We start from the raw sequence: 17,802 nt of genomic DNA, 5'->3' as shown, positions 1-17,802 counted from the left end.
AACATATAAACTGGACATTTTAATGTGTCAATATACACGAGCTAATTTCAGAAGTGCTTTCAGAGAGGAGTGTGGGAGAGACGTCGCGTCGACAGGTAATATATAATTTTATGCTGATATTTCCTCAGTTGAAGACTATAAGGTGTGTAAAATTACTAAATTTGAACTACCGAGTACCCAGGCTGTTGAAAGAACGTTTGTCAGGTCGATCATCCAGCCTCAACAGGCTGCGAAGAATAACAAATAGTTGATGAATGATTTCATCAGTAATGTAACGTCAAACGGTCCATGTCCCAGCCACATCTCCATTACCATAACGTGCATTGGCCAAATTTACAAAATGCAAATCATTCAGTCTCATCCCATGTCGAAATTAGCATGAGACTTTGCTTAGGCCATATAAAAATTTCCGACAACCCGACCTACCATAAGCCACCGACCCCAAATATTTGTATGTAAGAAATTCTTTGTCTTCTTGACCTTCGTGCACGTCTGTTTTCTTTCCCCAGTGATGTCTGTACATATTTCATCAAATTATCAGCACAGAATTCGAAGAGGTATTCTGACCGGCACAAACATTTTTTTTTGGATCGAAGCAATATTTTTCAGAAATAAAAAACGATTGTCGGTATAGATCAAATAAAATCCAGACCTACCTACCCTATTTTCTGAGGCCATGTTATCGGATACACACAACTTTTTTTTTCGTCTCGTGAATTTGTTTAATACAATAAATTTTTTGTTATAGTTTCACAGGATCGGCACAGAAATTCAATGATTCTATCTTTCAGGAAACAATTAATTTTGCAGAACTGGTTTTAAAACCCACGGCCCGCTTCCAAACCACAAAATGTCGAGAATTTGATGTCTTGCTTGTGACACGTTTCTGAGAATTATAATGCGAAGACAATCCTGGATCTATTAACACATGGTGCAAAAAATTCAGTTGAGCGAGAAAGGATTAGTTTCGGAAATTTAGTAAATCTGGAACTATCGTGTACATTTGTATATATTTAGGTGGGTAATTTAATAAACAGCGTGCTTGTGCTTGCGAGAATAACATTGTGGCGGCTGACGACAGCGATCGACCTTGTAAACTTACGAGATAAGCTCGATTATTTGACTAGGTTACACAGGAACGCAACTATATCATCACTGCGTGTGACATTATTCCTCAATCTGTCACGAAACAAATAGCAAATATTTCGAAATTTGTCATGTGGATGTGATTTTGTTTCGGTAAATCCAAAACTTACCTGTGCGCATATGTCAGACCTTGGACGAAAGTGCACCTTCTTGTAGTATGTTGTACAGAATGTAGTCAGCAAGACCCTGTCTGGCTGGTTTAAATATGTGGCTAGCTCGAAAAAACACACCAACTACATGTATTTCAGAAAGGAATTGATTATTTATCATCAAAGGAAGAAATAGACAAATTAGTACTAAAATAGATATACCACGCCTTAACCTCGGGGTACTAGTGCAGGTGGCACTACTTATTCTTTGTCGTTGAGGGCGCTGATTTAAGTGACATTTCGTCTGTGTGCGGTTACGATCAGTTAAATACGACAGTTCGAACCCAGATGGGATAAGCAGTACTAGTATCTACCCTAGTTGCTTGACACTATCACTGAGAAACAAAATAAGTCTGTAAGTCAACACGGGAAAATTTTTGGTGTGTGATAAAATGGAACTTTGATATTTAGATCTCCTGGTACTAGTGGTCGTGATATTTTGATTAACTTAACAAGTAGTGCAGACAAAGGAAATAGGAAGTGTGAGAGATTAGCAGCATGTCTGGAGTGATACCACAAGTTTGACCATAGACCCTACACTGTCTATGATCAACCCTACACGGTCTATGGTCAACCCTACACGGTCTACCCATCAACTAGGAATATATTGCAGTTGGTAACAACATAGACCCCCCACGTTGGTTGAGGGGGTGTCACTGCATATACATGTAATAGACTCGAGAGAACTTTAGAGATGTGAAACAGTGAATATTAATGCGAACATTTCTGCAAGATCAACACAAACCTAGTGTGTAAATAATACATTATTACACAAACAAAACCCATATTGGTACATATAAACCTTTAAAATCATATTTATGTATCAATGAGAAAATAAACTCGCGACAAATATTCCCATAAAAGTGGGTATTGTCTAAGGAAGAGGGGGGGGGGGGTGAAGTTACTCCGCAGCATCTGCAAGCAGGAAGAGACCGACATATTAACAACGTGTGTAGTTGTCAGTTTACACAGTTAATGTTTCCGAAAGATCCAACTCCAACACTCACGAAAAGCATGGTCATTATCGACAGTACTAAATGAATGGGACATTAGAGTGAATCCTAATGATTCCAACTCACAAAAAAACTGTAAATGATTAAAAACGTTTTGTTCCAAAGGATTTGGTATTGAACGATATGGTTCAGTCCTTGAAAATGTAATTCCATCCGTTTCGCTGGTCATCCTATCCCAGTCGCCCACAGTGTACTCTCCCTTCGACAAGTGTGCCATTAGATATGGTAATGACCGAATTACTTTGTTCGATGCATAACATGTAAAGGTAATCGGATCCAAGCTAGAGGTGCTTCCAGTATTGCATTTGTCTAACTCAGTAACTGCACATAGGGCATAGCTGTAGCTTCACCGCGTCTTGGAGTTTTCTCTGCAATCGCCTCCTTGAGTGCCTGGAGTTGGTAGAAATCGGCTTCCTCCATCAAAGCATCGTACTCTGCAAAGTTGTCTGGTAGATGAAGGCTTGACGATCGGAGGAAATTCAGAATATGGCGAAATAGTTCCCCGTCTCTATCAATCATATACATGCCCCTGTTGTCTCTCTGTACAGGGACGCGACCACTAAACATGGCGCCCAGCATAGAATCGGAGTAGCGGGTCAAAGTAGTCAACGAGGTTGTGAAGGGCTTGCCACCAACATCAAGTCGTACCATACTACTACCAAATGTCTCCAATTGACGTTCACCTTCCATATTTCAATAATTAATAACACGGGGTTACTTTAGCTTCACCAAGTAGGGAAAAGGCGATGTTGTATTTTGGTATATGTCTCACTTCACCAATCGCTAACCGCTCAAAAGCAGGGTGCAAAAGTACAACGAAGATTTGTCATATTTATAACAAAGTGAAACAAACGTATGATAACACATTTGACACGTTTCCTGGTTACGAAATAAACGCCACAGAAGCTGAACTAAATTGTTTAGTGATGATCTTGTCCCTTACATGTAAAGTAAAACTATATGCAATAAATTTGGCTAGTTTCTAGATTCAGTTGTCAGAAGTCTGGGTGGCGACAGTAGGGAGCCCTTCGCGACACTCTCGGGAGAGGGAAGGACGTTCGAAACACCTGTCTCCCTATTTCTGCGTCTCTATTTTATTTCTTACTGATATTCAACTATTCAACTACCATCACTGGCATTGGCCGTCGCCCTGACCGCAGTGTCCTACCCCTTCTTTTTTCGCCAATGAGCACATGTTAAGCACGCGCGCGTAGAGCGAATTTTCCTCCGTTTGTTTCACGCGCGAACAGGCAGACTGTGAAAAACGGCAGCATCCCATCGTATGGCCGTATATGGCGCTAATCAATCTGCTTACACAGTGCGTGATATACTAGTATACTCTTACACATACAAAGACACCCGGTGCGTGAAGCCCAATCGAAGTATTATTCCAACAACGTTAAAAAGGGACATTGAACTTCTTTGTGTATTGAAATTACATACTTAACATTGTGTCAGAAAAAAAAAACATGTTTTATTTCTCCATGCCGCCGTTGTCGTCTATATGTCATGATGTAGGAGTCACTTTACAGTACCTGGCCACTATCAGTACAGATATCGTGTATCACAGTACCACGACAAAACTTATGACATCTTAGGGAATTACCTGTACTGTCTTCATGGTTTTTCTCTTTATTAATATAACTCCACTGTTGATATACACAAGAATTGTTGCCTTGTGCCCTGACTTTCCTGATATAGACTAATAGCAGTATCAATACAAGTGTACTAAAGGTAGAAATAAGTCTGACTGAACTTTTCCTTTAAGTTGATAGCACTTATAATATGCATCACAACTTACTGTCAAAACTGCATAAACTCAGCTTTATATATCCCTTTAAAGGGGAACACGACTCCAGGAAATACAATTTTTGGTTTTAGAGTCATTCTCATGATTTCAAATCATAATTTTCGCTCACTTTCCACGAAACAGCAAATTGAAACTCTTTTCACCTCTATTGTTCTTTCAGTGTAGCACAATTGCATGATGGGTCTTACACAGACATGATTGTTTGTCATCAGGCAATGATGCATCACTCAAAGAATTGAGGTGAAAAAGAGTTTCAATTTGGTGTTTCTTGGCAACTGAACGAAAATTATGTGATGTGAAACCATGAAATGATTCCAGGACACAATTAATATAAATACCTTTATTTCCTGGTGTAGTGTGTCCCTTTAATATGACATATTTGAGAGACTAGCCTACCTGTAGACTTGAAGGACTATCGCTACTACACTATTCCTCTATCCTAACTGTAGCCTACCTGTAGACTTGAAGGACTATCGCTACTACACTATTCCTCTATCCTAACTATAGCCTACCTGTAGACTTGAAGGACTATCGCTACTACACTATTCCTCTATCCTAACATTGAATTTTAACTCATCCTTCCAAGTCTACTCTGATTCCCATTTCAAGCTGATTGGTCGAATACACAGACATATATAAATCATGCAACCATATTTGTAAATGCGAATCTTCAACCCGAATATATCAAATTCTACTCAAATTTACACTAATGTTTTGCACACGGTATATGTATAGCGAGGCGTGGCTTGACATCAGTTGAAAATAGGCGTCAACGTCAACGTCAACGATAGCAAAAATTCAAAAATACCGCCAATGGCGTTGTAGCACAACTGTAGTTTTTAAAAATGTTTATCCATATGCTAGTCAATGCTAACAATAGGTGTTTATTTGCTGAATAACTATCCAGTTGCCTATCCAACCACGTTGCTATCTTTACGATAAATACTATCATTTGGCTGTTGCTATGGGCGTGGTCATGTTGTTAGATATATTTGCATACATTTGTGTATGTTTTTGTTCACTTGTGTATGAATTCCTGATATTGTCTTTGCAATATACGTGATCATTTGGCTGTTGCTATGGACGTGGTCTTGTTGCTAGGAAAATTTACATACATTTTTTGAATGTTTATTCAATTGTCTATTAAACCCTGTTGTTATCTTTGTGAAATACACCACCGTTTGGCTGTTGCTATGGGCGTGGTCATGGTTACTAGGGTATTTGCATACATTTTTTGAATGTTTATTCATCTGTCTTTCTATTCCTGTTGTTATCTTTGCAATATACATGATTATTTGGCTGTTGTTATGGGCGTGGTCTTGTTGCTATGCAAATTTACATACGTTTTTTGGATGTTTATTTAATTATCTATTAAACCCTGTTGTTATCTTTGTGAAATACACCACCGTTTGGCTGTTGCTATGGGCGTGGTCATGGTTGCTAGGGTATTTGCATACATTTTTTGAATGTTTACTCACTTGCTTACCAGATGATGTTGTTATTTGACCAAAATATACTGCCATTTGGTTGTTGCTAAAGGGCGTGGTCATGGTCGCTAGGGCCAATTTTGTCAAAATGTTTTTAAGAAAATCTGCAGAATAACAGTTTTAGAAACATCTCGCCAAGTTTCAGACTAATTGACCAAGTACTTTTTGAGATATAAGTTTTTGACCAAAAATGAACATTTTTACACCTAATTTGCATATCACTCATGGAATCATGGTATGCTTAATATTTCTTCGTCCATACATCCCTAGATACATTCCCATTAAATTGCAGCCCAATCTGCTCAGTAGTTTTAGAATTATAGATTTTTAACCAAAAAGACACATTTTTAGCCCTAATTTGCATATCACTGATGGAATCATCCCGTCATGAACAAATCTTACTTTACACCCCCTTAAGAATGTTCCCACCAAATTTCGCACCAATCTGCCCAGTAGTTTCTGAGTTTAAGTTTTTTGACCAAAAATCACATTTTTTGACCCAAATCACACACCTGTGATGCGATCATTTTGATTTGAACAATTTTCCAACTAGACACCCAAAGTAATGGACCCACCAAATATTGTGGCAATCGGTTCAGCGGTTTTTGACTTTAAGTTGTTTACACACACACACACACACACACATCCACACACACACACACACACAGACAGACAGACGCCGGGCGATCCCTATAGCACTACTGAACAAGTTCAGTTGTGCTAAAAAATCAAATGTTGTTAGTGTAGTAGCAATAGTCTTTCAAGTCTACACCTAGGTTATTGAGAAACATACAACATATTAACACGACACAATTTTCACAGGGATATTACCAATACTTTTTACTTCACTTAATGGCCATGATTTGTTTTCAAGTTTCGCCTATTTACAATAATTGGTTTCGAAATCTACTATAATTTTCAGTTATAATTTCTAAAAAATAAAAGAATATCTCAACAGTAGAAACTTCAAAAACACTAATAAAAAGCATTGTTTTAAGGGTAACAGGACAGCAAATAACCCAAATTACAATGCAAATTTTTTTTCTGCTGTGTTTTGTGAAGAGAGTTAAAAAGACATTTTTTAAATTTACAGTTCTGAGAGGAAATAAGTAAGATTTTTAACAGCAGGTTTTCAGTACAGAAACAGTAAGTACAGGAGTTTTGTTAAATTTTTTTATTTTTGCAAAATCATTCCGTTTCGATCACCTTTCCTTCTTAAATAAAGTGGACTTGCAGGTGAATCAAAACATATCACAGCAATGAATTTTTTTTTCAAACATTGTCGGTGCATCAAGTCGTTCTTGATTCCTGTGCAGCCCTTCATTGGTGGGTTATAAAACTATACTATGAAATTGAGGGAATAGCTCTCATAATCCCCATATCTACCTTCGTTTTGGTACAGTCCACCACTGTTATTATATTTGGCTTGTACTATTGTGATGAGGAACAGGGGTGACTGGCATCACTCATTTGAACTACAGCATAAATTCATAATCCCCACATTTATATCAATTTGGTACAGTCCACCACCAATCCCTATTGTTGGATTATACTATGGTGATGAGGAATAGGGGTGACAGATATCAATCATTTGAACTACTAAGTATATTCTTATGAAACTCGTGGTGTATGGTACGTTGTGATTTTCATGAAATCAATCACCCAGCTGCTTTTACCTTACACTACAGACATTGCCAAGATCTATACTTCAATCATTATGACAGGAATAAAAAGGTCTAAAGGATTGTGGCATGAAAACAACACAAGTACAAAGAATTCTATTTTTGATGACAGCTGCCATAAGTTTTCTGTTATTTCAAGACATTTGTGTGGTATGTGAAGATACTTGTTACCATGGTAACTGACTAACAAATATTGTATGGTATGTGAAAGATACTTGTTACCATGGTAACTGACTAACAAACATTGTATGGTATGTGAAGATACTTGTTACCATGGTAATTGACAAACATTGCATGGTATGCGAAACAGCTTGATTACCATGGTAATTGACTAACAAACATTGCATGGTACGCAAAACAACTTGGTTACCATGGTAATTGACTAACAAACATTGTATGGTATGCGAAAAAGCTTGGTTACCATGGTAATTAACTAATATTGCATGGTATATTGTGAAAATACTTATTGACCAGCAAACATTGTCATTCCATTGGCATCTTCTTTATACTCTAGAAGAACAAGTTATATTCTGATTAAAATCTGATATAGGAATACAGCGCCATTACTTTATGTACCTATAATTCCTTTGTATACTGTCGTTTGTTTTCAATTTTGTTGTTTTGCGAGTGAGCACTTTCCCAGAACAAGAAGGTGCTCAATACCAGAACAACAAAATTGGAAAAAAAATGAAAATACAAGAAGGAATTATCGGAAACTGAGATAAATAAAGTAATGCCACTGTATTTCCCACATCAGATTTTTAATCAGATTGATGAGTTCACAGCCTTGCAAATCCTGCCTGGTTTTGATTGCATGACTCATACTGTCAAATATTTTTCAACTTTTCCTGGACAGCACACATCATCAATCCACCTTGTTTATAGTCTGTAGCCTGCTTTTCATAAACTGTGACATGGGGTACTATTCAGTGAGAACACTAATAGACACTGTATTTCACTGACTTCTAATAGTCTGAATCTGTCAAATAGTTGCTCAATTCGATCTTATTATCTTTAAGTTTTACTTTTTTAACGTCGTGATCACCAATCTGTACATCCAACAAAGTAATCTCATTCTCAATAAAGTGTTCTTGTTTTTTGGATAAATCGCCTGATGAGATTTTGTGTCACATGCACAAGAAACTCTAGAGGGCGCTCTCTACAGTCAACAGTGATCATTACCCCAACTGTAATTTTCTTTTTTTGTAAGTTGCCTCCATACACAGAGTAAATATCAAGGTTAGCCTGCCACTGCTGTAATTTGTATTATGTCTATGAATAATGTGATTTTGAAAGAGGGTGTGTCACTGGCTGGTGACTGGTCTGAATGTGTGAGATTTTGAACCATGCCACCATGTCAGATATGGTGCTCAAAATGAAAGCAGAACCACAGAGAATTCAAGCAAAAGTATGGCTATAAATATGATCGAATCGAACACCAAATTGACTTCTCCATGGTTGTTGATTAATTTTGCAGTATCGAAAATGACCTGTTAATCAGTGAAATTATCATAACTAACAAAATTCAACTACACTTTTGATTCCCTAGATGTGGGTGGCTGATATAAGCAATGCAGAATTCTCTGCCTGAACACTTCGCTTTTACTGAATAACATTTTCTGCTAAAACAAAAACCCTGTTACTGTACTACTTCCTGTCATAACAGACATCTGAACAGAAGAAACATCAAATAGCCAAAAAGATTAGTGGATGATACAGCTCAAAAATTGAAGGTTCGCCGAAAGACCGAAAGACTGTGCATATCATACACATTTTGTGTTCCCCCAGGGAACACTTTAGATAGATGAAAAACAGGCTTCCCACAGACCAGCCATTGCACATAAAAACACCACACTCCTGCCAACAAACAGGCACTGTATGTGTACACATGTCACCACGGGGAACCATACAAGCAGACTCAAATTCTTGCTACTTTCAATTTGTATGTTTCAAAATCTGAGCATGCAATGTGATGACATTAAATAGCTTGTTTGTTCCCAGGATGATGTATGTGTGTGTGTGTGTGTATCAGTAGGGGTGGGATGATGTTGTTTATATTTGTAATGAGTGGTCTGTGGGAAGCCTGTTTCTTATCTATTTGAAATTGTTCTTGGGGAACATAAAATGTGTATGACATGCACAATCTTTCGGCAAACCTTCAATTTCTAAGTTGTAAAAATTTGAAAGTAGAATGCCGTTATTGTGTCAAGAACCAGTAAGCTATGTACTATAAGAATGTATTACAGCTCAATAAAATGCCACCATTTGAATTTCTTGCTTTCTTGTCCGGTGACACTATAATTCTCAGTTTGAACACTTGATGTCACATCCTATCAACTGTCCATTTGGTTTATAACATGTGACAAGGTTCTGCAATGACCGATACAAATCTCAGAGAAGAAAGCACTGAAATGGTTTTGTGCTGTTTTTGCTACAGACACAGTAGCAGTGAAAGACAACAACTGAAGTTATTTCAGACAATCAGATTCAAATGGCAATGTGCTGAACTCATCACAAACACTCCAATTGCATCATGGGAAACATTGCATGTTGACACCATTTCAACTATATCTCTCTACAGGGCGAGATTTCAACTGGGAAGTTGTAATATTGTAACTTCCACAATTTCTACTGTCTGGCTCTAGAGGGCGACCTTTCAACTGGAAAGTTACAAAGTTTGTGCATGCATCACCTTTCAAGAATTCCATGTAATGTAATGGAATACAAACAACGTGATGAAAATTGTGACATGGTTTATAGAAACCTGTCTCAGCTTCGCTAAATGTGGTAGGTGCTAAAGTTTTCAAGAATTAACCACTGTTATTCCAAAAAAAACACGTCCTGCCTGTAGGAGAAATGCAAGGGAAGTATCAGCGGTGTGCCAAAGCTATTTCATATGTCAAGCATGGCAGGCTGTTTTTTTTATAACCTCACCACTTGGTGGCGCTGTTCTGTTCATAACAAAAAACCAAGCAAACTCTGTGCAAGACAGGAATATCAAAGAAAGTCTTGATGACAAACATGTCTCTTTGGACAAAAACAAAACGGCCGAGTATTTTGATTGCAGCGACTAAGTAGGAATATCATTACAACAGTTAATTTGCATATCTGTACTCAAAATAACACACTGATCAACAAATGAGTTCTCTGACTGAACTGTGCGTAAACGTAATCCATAATCAGTAATGACAACTTTTAGGTTTATCACTCGAAATGTCTGCCATGAGAGAGTAACCAAAACGTCATCAAAATAAAACAACAAATTTTTACATTGTAATGTCGAAATACAGGATAGATACTGTAATCAAGTGTAACCTTTGACCCAAGAACACCATACTATCACCTTTGACCCTTGAAACACCATATTGTCACCTTTGACCCATGAACACTATACTGTCACCTTTGACCCCTGAAACACAATACTGTCCTGTCCTGTACTGTACAGTTTTATAGGTTTGTCAAACATTGCAAAAAAAAGTGAAAAATAAGTATCTGACATTCACAGATTTAGAACAAGAACTACACATCTTTTTAATTGTTATATAATATACACATTTCTACACACAGACATGTATTAGCCCCCTTTATAATTGTAATGCACTCTGGTCTTTAAAATGACCTGCTTTAGATCCAAAGTCAAAGTTCAAAGTTCAAAGGTAACCACCCTACAAGTTTTTAGATGTTAAAGGTTGCCAATTTTTTTTTCGAATTCCCCTAAAAATTGACTTTTTTCCCCCTCTAAAATTGACTTTCTAGAGTAAAATGATGTTGCTTGATGAAAAAAAAAACAAGAAACGTAATACAAATTTGTTTTGTACAGTGTGTACTACGTGCTGGATAATGTTTCTACCCTACTCGTTGTTGAAAGGTCTTGTGGTAAAGTTTGTGATCCTGTTGAAACAGTACTTTGAGATGAATCTTGCGTTACAGTTTGAGTTGTAGCAGTTAAATCTAATGCTTTTTTTGCTTGTGATGTGTGGGATGAATTACTGTGTGATGGTGACGGTGGACCGGGCGGTGAATCCGACATCGATAGCGGTGACCTTTCGTCGTCGTGTTGTGGTGAGTCTGACATTGCAGGGGAGTTAGGATCCATGTCTTGGTTTTCTGATGAGCCATCACTTCCACATATATATCTTATACACTTTTTCTTCCTCCTGTGTGGAGACAATAATGAGTATAGTAGTGAATAATCTTAAAGTTGTGTGTGGTAACTTTGATTGATTGTTAGACACAACATTTTCAAAACCAGAAACATTTGGCATCATCCCAGACAATCAATACAATATCTGAGGTCTGCACCAAATAAGCCATGTCTGCAGCAAGTCTGTCAGTGTTACATTGTAACATTCTGTGTGTACCAAATAAACCATGCCTGTGGGTGTTACATTGTAACATTCTGTGTGTACCAAATAAACCATGTCTGTGAGTGTTACATTGTAACATTCTGGCTGTACCAAATAAACCATGTCTGTGAGTGTTACATTGTAACATTCTGTCTGTACCTAATAAACCATGTCTGTGAGTGTTACATTGTAACATTCTGTCTGTACCAAATAAACCATGTCTGTGAGTGTTACATTCTAACATTCTGTCTGTTACATACACTGTATTTTTCATACTACTTTGATCTTGGTTGTTATCACTTTAATACAAAGTGATGGACATTAAAGTTTTTACCAGTAAATGAAAGAATTTGGTATTAAAACAATGACTATGTATACCTGCATGGTTTACACCAGTGCTGTTGTTGATCCAAACCAAACCTTGCACGACACTTCTTAGGATTTGATGCTTCTGAAATACAATAAGACATTGAAAATGATTAATTAACAAAATAGGGCATTGAAAATTATGAATTAAAGGCTCGGCCTGGATAAGAATTAAAATTTAGGTGTAAAAATAGACATATCAGCAAACCTGTAAAAAACAGTTTGGTCTTCATGGGACTGAACTATGGGCCTTTAAAAAAATGTGACACTTAAACTGAACAATTAAAAGCTGAACATACAACAACTATACAGAGTAAAATTGGTTAAATGTTCATTTCCACTGAAATTGCAAAAATTCAAATCTGGGCTGAGTTGTTTCCATGGCAACAATATAATTTTATGGATAACTACAATACAAAATCCTTGCAAATATAATGAAGTATTATAGACAGCAATATACACTGGAATATGTACTAAAATAATTAAAATAATAAGCAGAACAACAACATTAAAATGATGGGTCGGTCGGTCGGTCGATTGATTGATTGATTAAAAATGAAAAAAAAAAGTAAAAAAAAAGTAAGTGTATGTATACATGTTGGTGATACTTTCAATTCATAATCATACTATCAGTATGAATGACAATTAAAGTCAGAAGGAAACTTTGAACAATTTGTTTTATCAAAGTTCCCAAATTTCAGCAATAAATGATAATTTTCACTCAGATATGTACTTTAGTAAAATCAGTCACGTTGTGATTTTTTTTCTAATCTTGTTATGATGGCAGAAATTTTATTTATTTATTTCACAAGACAGAAGAAACAGAGGGTCGCTTTTTCCTGTAACTTTGTTGATATGGCGGCTTTAGTCACTGTTTTTTAGAGTAATAACCAGACCATATGATGAGTGTACTGTATCTCTCCACTCCTATTTCATTTTCCATGTTTGCCTGTCATGTCTCATTACCCTTGTCAGCACTGAATGAATGAAATTTCAATTACCATATGCAATTACAGAGCTGGAGGTATGACCCTTAACACAATATGGTGTATGGGCAGACGAAACTCAAGTGGTTGCGCCAGTATTTAATACATTTGGAAGTCAAAGTCCATATATTATAACAATTTGAATTTCATATCAAATTTATAACAATGATGACAGGGTTGAGAGTTCAGTCGTAGTACTGTCCTCAGTTCCTTTACTCTCAGTACTTAGTTGGAGTTTCAAAAGCAATTAGTTCAAAGTTGATCAAACGAGGTCTAATAGCTCATAACAGCGATGGTAAGCATACGCTTTGTAGTGGCTAGATTTGCCGACTGCTGCTTCTTTTGTGACAGGAATATCCAAAATTAACTTGGAATAGTCTTTATCTCATCTGTGGATCAAAGCCAACCGACTAGACCCCTACACGACTAATAACAACGCTATGTGTAAGATACTAATGGAAAATGGCATAATTGAAACGGAGACAGGGAGAAACCTTTTCCCTTGCCAGTATATCTGCCTAGTTTTACAGCAACTTAGTTTCAGTACAAGCTCTCCATTTGTTAATTTTTGATGATACACTATCTACTGCTAGCTGCTTTGTATCTAAATGTAACCGTTCAACTGGAAACTAAGAGGAAGCGCTACAATGCTGACTAACCTTGAAGCTGATAGTCTTTTGTATATTTCACCACTGGCCATACACATGTATATTTCACTCACACTACCAAAATTTGCATAATTTCAAAGAAACACTTTCAAATACTGTTAGAAAATATTTTTATAAGCATTTTAACCTTGCATGTGATTGTGATGTGATGTACATTTTTCTATTAATTTTTTTCTCTTTTATCATGTCTGTCTGTTCAATGTACATATTTTAATTCGTTAAATTAATCGTGGAAAATCAGAAAAAAGGTACTAGCAAATGATACAACAGGAGATATGTTAGCAGTAACAAGCAGAACTTGTGACAAACAGAGAAAGTAAACATATGAATTTGATTAATCGCACTTGGCACAGCATTGTGGAAGCATGGAGTTGATAAGTCCAAAAAAAAAAAGAATTATTTCTGGTCAAGACAGTTTGTCTAAAATGTTGCAATGATGTCATATATTTTTTTCCTTTTATAATTCTCAACAAACCTGTCACTCAGTCTACTATGTATGGCAGTTACTGTTCTTTTTATTTAGTACTTTAGAGCAAGTGTGTATGTGGGGCAGATGTCATTTGCTTGTTCATGATTAGCTCTGCAGTTGTCTTCACTGAAGTAGGGAGGGTTAATTTTGTTTTTCCCCACGGATCTGCAGACTGCATTGGCAGGACATGCACACAAAAAAAGACCACCGCAAGTGTATTTCAGAGATGTGCACGCTGACTAGAAACAATTCTTTCTTTTTAGGCCTAAAGAGGCCATAACACTGTTAGCAAGTCTCCATACTTCCAACATGTTGTGCCAAGTGTTATTAAACCTAAATAATCTGTTTCTTTTCCCTACTTGTCACAAGTGCAGTGTCTCACTGCTTGCATGTCTCCTGTTGTAAAATGATACATAAAATATTTCACCAGGGAAAACTGAGGAAAATGGTTATCATATTTCTGTATCAAAGACATAGTAGTTATCTTGTCAATGAATAAACCTCACCGAATGAACACTACTAATGGCTTCTAAAATATTGTTCTCTTTGCGATCATTTACAGGTCACAGCCACGGAACGCTTCAAAGTTAATATGGCTGAACGTTAAATACGGATTTTATCACCTAGCACCATTACATATCATTACAATTTTGAAAATCAAGCACGGAACAGAAAACACTTCCACAGTACATTATATACAATACAAGATCAAAGGGCTGTAAGTACCCTTAAAGCATACAGTTTGACAACAGCATGCTACCATATGGGACATGAAATTGCATCAGATTGTATCTCCTAGTAGAGTACTGGGCAAACCTTGACATTTTCACTGCTACAAAATTTTGCGATTTTACAGTCTTTTTCAAAAACTAATTTTCACTAATTACAATGCTGGTATATTGTGTTCATATACAAGAAGGCATTTTAGTCACTAATTATCTTTGCATTCTCCAGCTAACTTAGCAAAAATAAGTCTTGAGCTAAAATCACAGTATATCTGAGAGAAACGTTATTTTTTGGTCAAATTTTGTACATCAAAACACCAATCCATTTATTTCAGGAAGATATGTTGCAATAAATAGAAGCATCAAAATCATGTTCATTCTTGTCAATTTGTGTTAACATTTCATGGAACTCGTTATTCGTTCTTCAACTTGAATATATTAATTATGTGTGGTTTCAATTACGCTCAATTTTAGAATAGGTAGATTTCTTTTTTTTTTAAATTTATTTTTCATGTGTGAGTGTCTAGTTCATGTAGTTATGTTTTCCGTTGTTTTCTATATGGTCTCTGTGTTATTGGTTTCTTCTCATCAGATGTACAGCCATTACAGATTGGAAGAAGAGTTTTATATTGTCTTTTTAAATTGATGTCAGTTTCCACATCCACTATTTCTCGTGAGACTTCACAATTTTCGCAATTTTATTGTTTTTTTCCCAACTACGGAAAAAGAAGTTTATGGTCGGCAGTGAAAAACAAGGTGGGGTCGGGTAACCGGAATCAAACAATTTTTTTTCAGGCCCTATGGAGCAATTACATATTTGAATTCGTAAGATATGGTGCGATTTTGTAGGAATGGTTCCACACCATTTTGTATATTGTACCAATACATATTTGAAGCTCTTAATTGCCTGTCTGTGGATATCGGTGGATTTTATGTAGTGTACACATAACTTGTTGTCTGATTTGCTGATCCAAACTTTAACATGAAATAACTGCGACTGTAGGGAATTTTCTTTTTTCTGGTCCCAACCAGCAACTTTAGGAGGACCTATCATCAGCATCTCAGTGAAAAAAATTCTAGGCAGAACACAGAAACATGACAAAAGCAAGATTAAAAAAATACTGTTCATACCTGTGTTGTCTCCCTGAGCTTTATCACGTTTCCTCTTTTTCTTCTTCCCCCCGACGGCATAGTTATCCCTCGCACTCCATCCTGGGTAAAGCTGCATGTGTAGCTGCCTCTCCTTGCGGGCTAATTCATAGTACTTTGCCTGTTCCTCTCGACTCAATGCATGCCACTTACAAAAACAGAAATTAACTTAGAATTAATCTCCTCTGACTTGTAAGGAGTGTATTCAGGGGGAAAACAAATCAAAGAGCCATACAAGTGAGGCAATTTATTGTCTTCCTGTGATCTCAACCGAGGGCGCTATTTCAAACTCATCATAAAAGTAGTACATTGTATGTCCCTAATTTTACCATAGGGAGTTGGGGACATGAAAACTGATCTCTTCGTTTTGGACCAATATGACATATTGTTATTGAGTGTCACAACTGTATAGTTTACTAAAATTGTTTGTCATGTTTTCTGTGTGATTTGTGATTTATGCCGCAAGTCTTAAATTACAGTTATGGTACTAAGGTGTCGGTTCACGCCATTTCATAGGAAAATCCAACGAGGGAACAATTTTGCTGTTGTACTAATACAAGATATGCTTGATTGCCGAATTACTTCATATCCATTCAAAGTCCAACTGTTAATAATATGAATTCCTTGATGCCTAAGAGAATGGAATTTTTTGTACTGTCGGCACTGTGCAGCGGATTTCATGTTGTGTTTATATTGCTGTCTTTCTTATTGTCAGTCGTGAATGACCTTACAACGTTCTTCGTATGTATTCTAGACATAATAGCATTTTGTACATGTCACATCATATCATATTATATATCATATCATATATCATGTCATGGCATGTCATGTCATGTCATGTCATATCATATATCATATATCATATCATGATGTCATATCCTGTCATGATGTCATATCCTGTCATGATATCATATCTCATTTCATATATGTCACATTGTATATCAAATCATGTCATATCTTAGGGATGATCGTATAATGTCACACAAGCTCAATAAACGAACTTCATTCATATAGGGGGCAGGGATTCTGGCATCGATACGATTGCTGAACTTTCATGCCTTCAATGATAACAGCTTTTGTATTTACTACTGAGATGTTGACAAGTTGATTAAAATTTACTTCTGATGTGATATAAAGTGCTGGGTTTCTGGTAACCCTTTAATGTCTTTACCATCACGTTCTGATATTACATCGAGTGCAGTGATGTGACCGCCACAATTTTCATCATGGTTTACATCCTTTATAAACGTGTCAATGTCGTACTTGTGAACGTTCGTTTAGGGCGAGGGGAGTTTGTCCTAAATTAACGAAGTTCATCTATTGAACTTGTGCGACATTGTCCTTTATATCATGTTATATCTTAAACTAGTGAAGTAGGTGTTTTAAAAATCACACGAAGCAGATACATTGTTCTAGTCTTCCGTATCTGGTATAGACATATAGACAGAATTACCTACTATGAAATAAATCATAAAATAAATATATTTTACTTCTCCTACATTCTCCGAATTCAATATTAATTCATAAAGACACCTACCCTCCTTCCTAGAATTTGATTAATTGCTGCAGATTCTTTCAATGTGCATTCTGCCACCACTTTGGCTCTCATTTCTTTCATATATAACATAAACGCATTCAAAGGTTTTTTCACATGTGGTGCTTTCTTTTGGTTCTTCTCTTTTTGTCTGAAAAAGTATAACAACGATAATAATAATGATTAATGGTAGGAATTAGCAGACTGCAAGACCAGCTGACGCACGCTATAACTGTTCCACTATCATGACTCCCCGACAATAGCGCCATCTT

General features: G+C 36.5%; 2 protein-coding genes across 2 annotated transcripts in view; both read right to left on the bottom strand.

Annotated features, from left to right (window-relative positions):
- Nucleotides 1-2,617: 2,617 nt before the first annotated feature.
- Nucleotides 2,618-2,998, bottom strand: LOC144452470 (BTB/POZ domain-containing protein KCTD21-like). Its single transcript, XM_078143567.1, has one exon. It carries the CDS (start codon nt 2,996-2,998, stop codon nt 2,618-2,620), a length of 381 nt encoding a protein of 126 aa, XP_077999693.1.
- Nucleotides 2,999-10,231: 7,233 nt separating this feature from the next.
- The window catches only part of LOC144451956 (transcription factor 7-like 2), a 73,989-nt gene continuing 66,418 nt past the window's right edge, over nt 10,232-17,802 (bottom strand). Inside the window, exons 7-10 of the mRNA XM_078142882.1 lie at nt 17,534-17,681; nt 15,979-16,144; nt 12,012-12,084; nt 10,232-11,444 (exon numbers count right to left, since the gene is read on the bottom strand). Coding sequence (XP_077999008.1) covers nt 11,114-11,444; nt 12,012-12,084; nt 15,979-16,144; nt 17,534-17,681 — 718 coding nt within the window. The 3' untranslated portion in view covers nt 10,232-11,113. The remainder of the gene's footprint in view (nt 11,445-12,011; nt 12,085-15,978; nt 16,145-17,533; nt 17,682-17,802) is intronic.

Source organism: Glandiceps talaboti, chromosome 22, assembly GCF_964340395.1.
Source record: "Glandiceps talaboti chromosome 22, keGlaTala1.1, whole genome shotgun sequence".
Lineage (NCBI taxonomy): Eukaryota > Metazoa > Hemichordata > Enteropneusta > Spengelidae > Glandiceps > Glandiceps talaboti.
This window is presented reverse-complemented; position numbering and strand designations above follow the sequence as displayed.

What these genes read in the sequence shown, in the direction of transcription:
- LOC144452470 (XM_078143567.1), bottom strand. Translation starts at nt 2,998, where the DNA reads ATGGAAGGTGAACGTCAATTGGAGACATTTGGTAGTAGTATGGTACGA.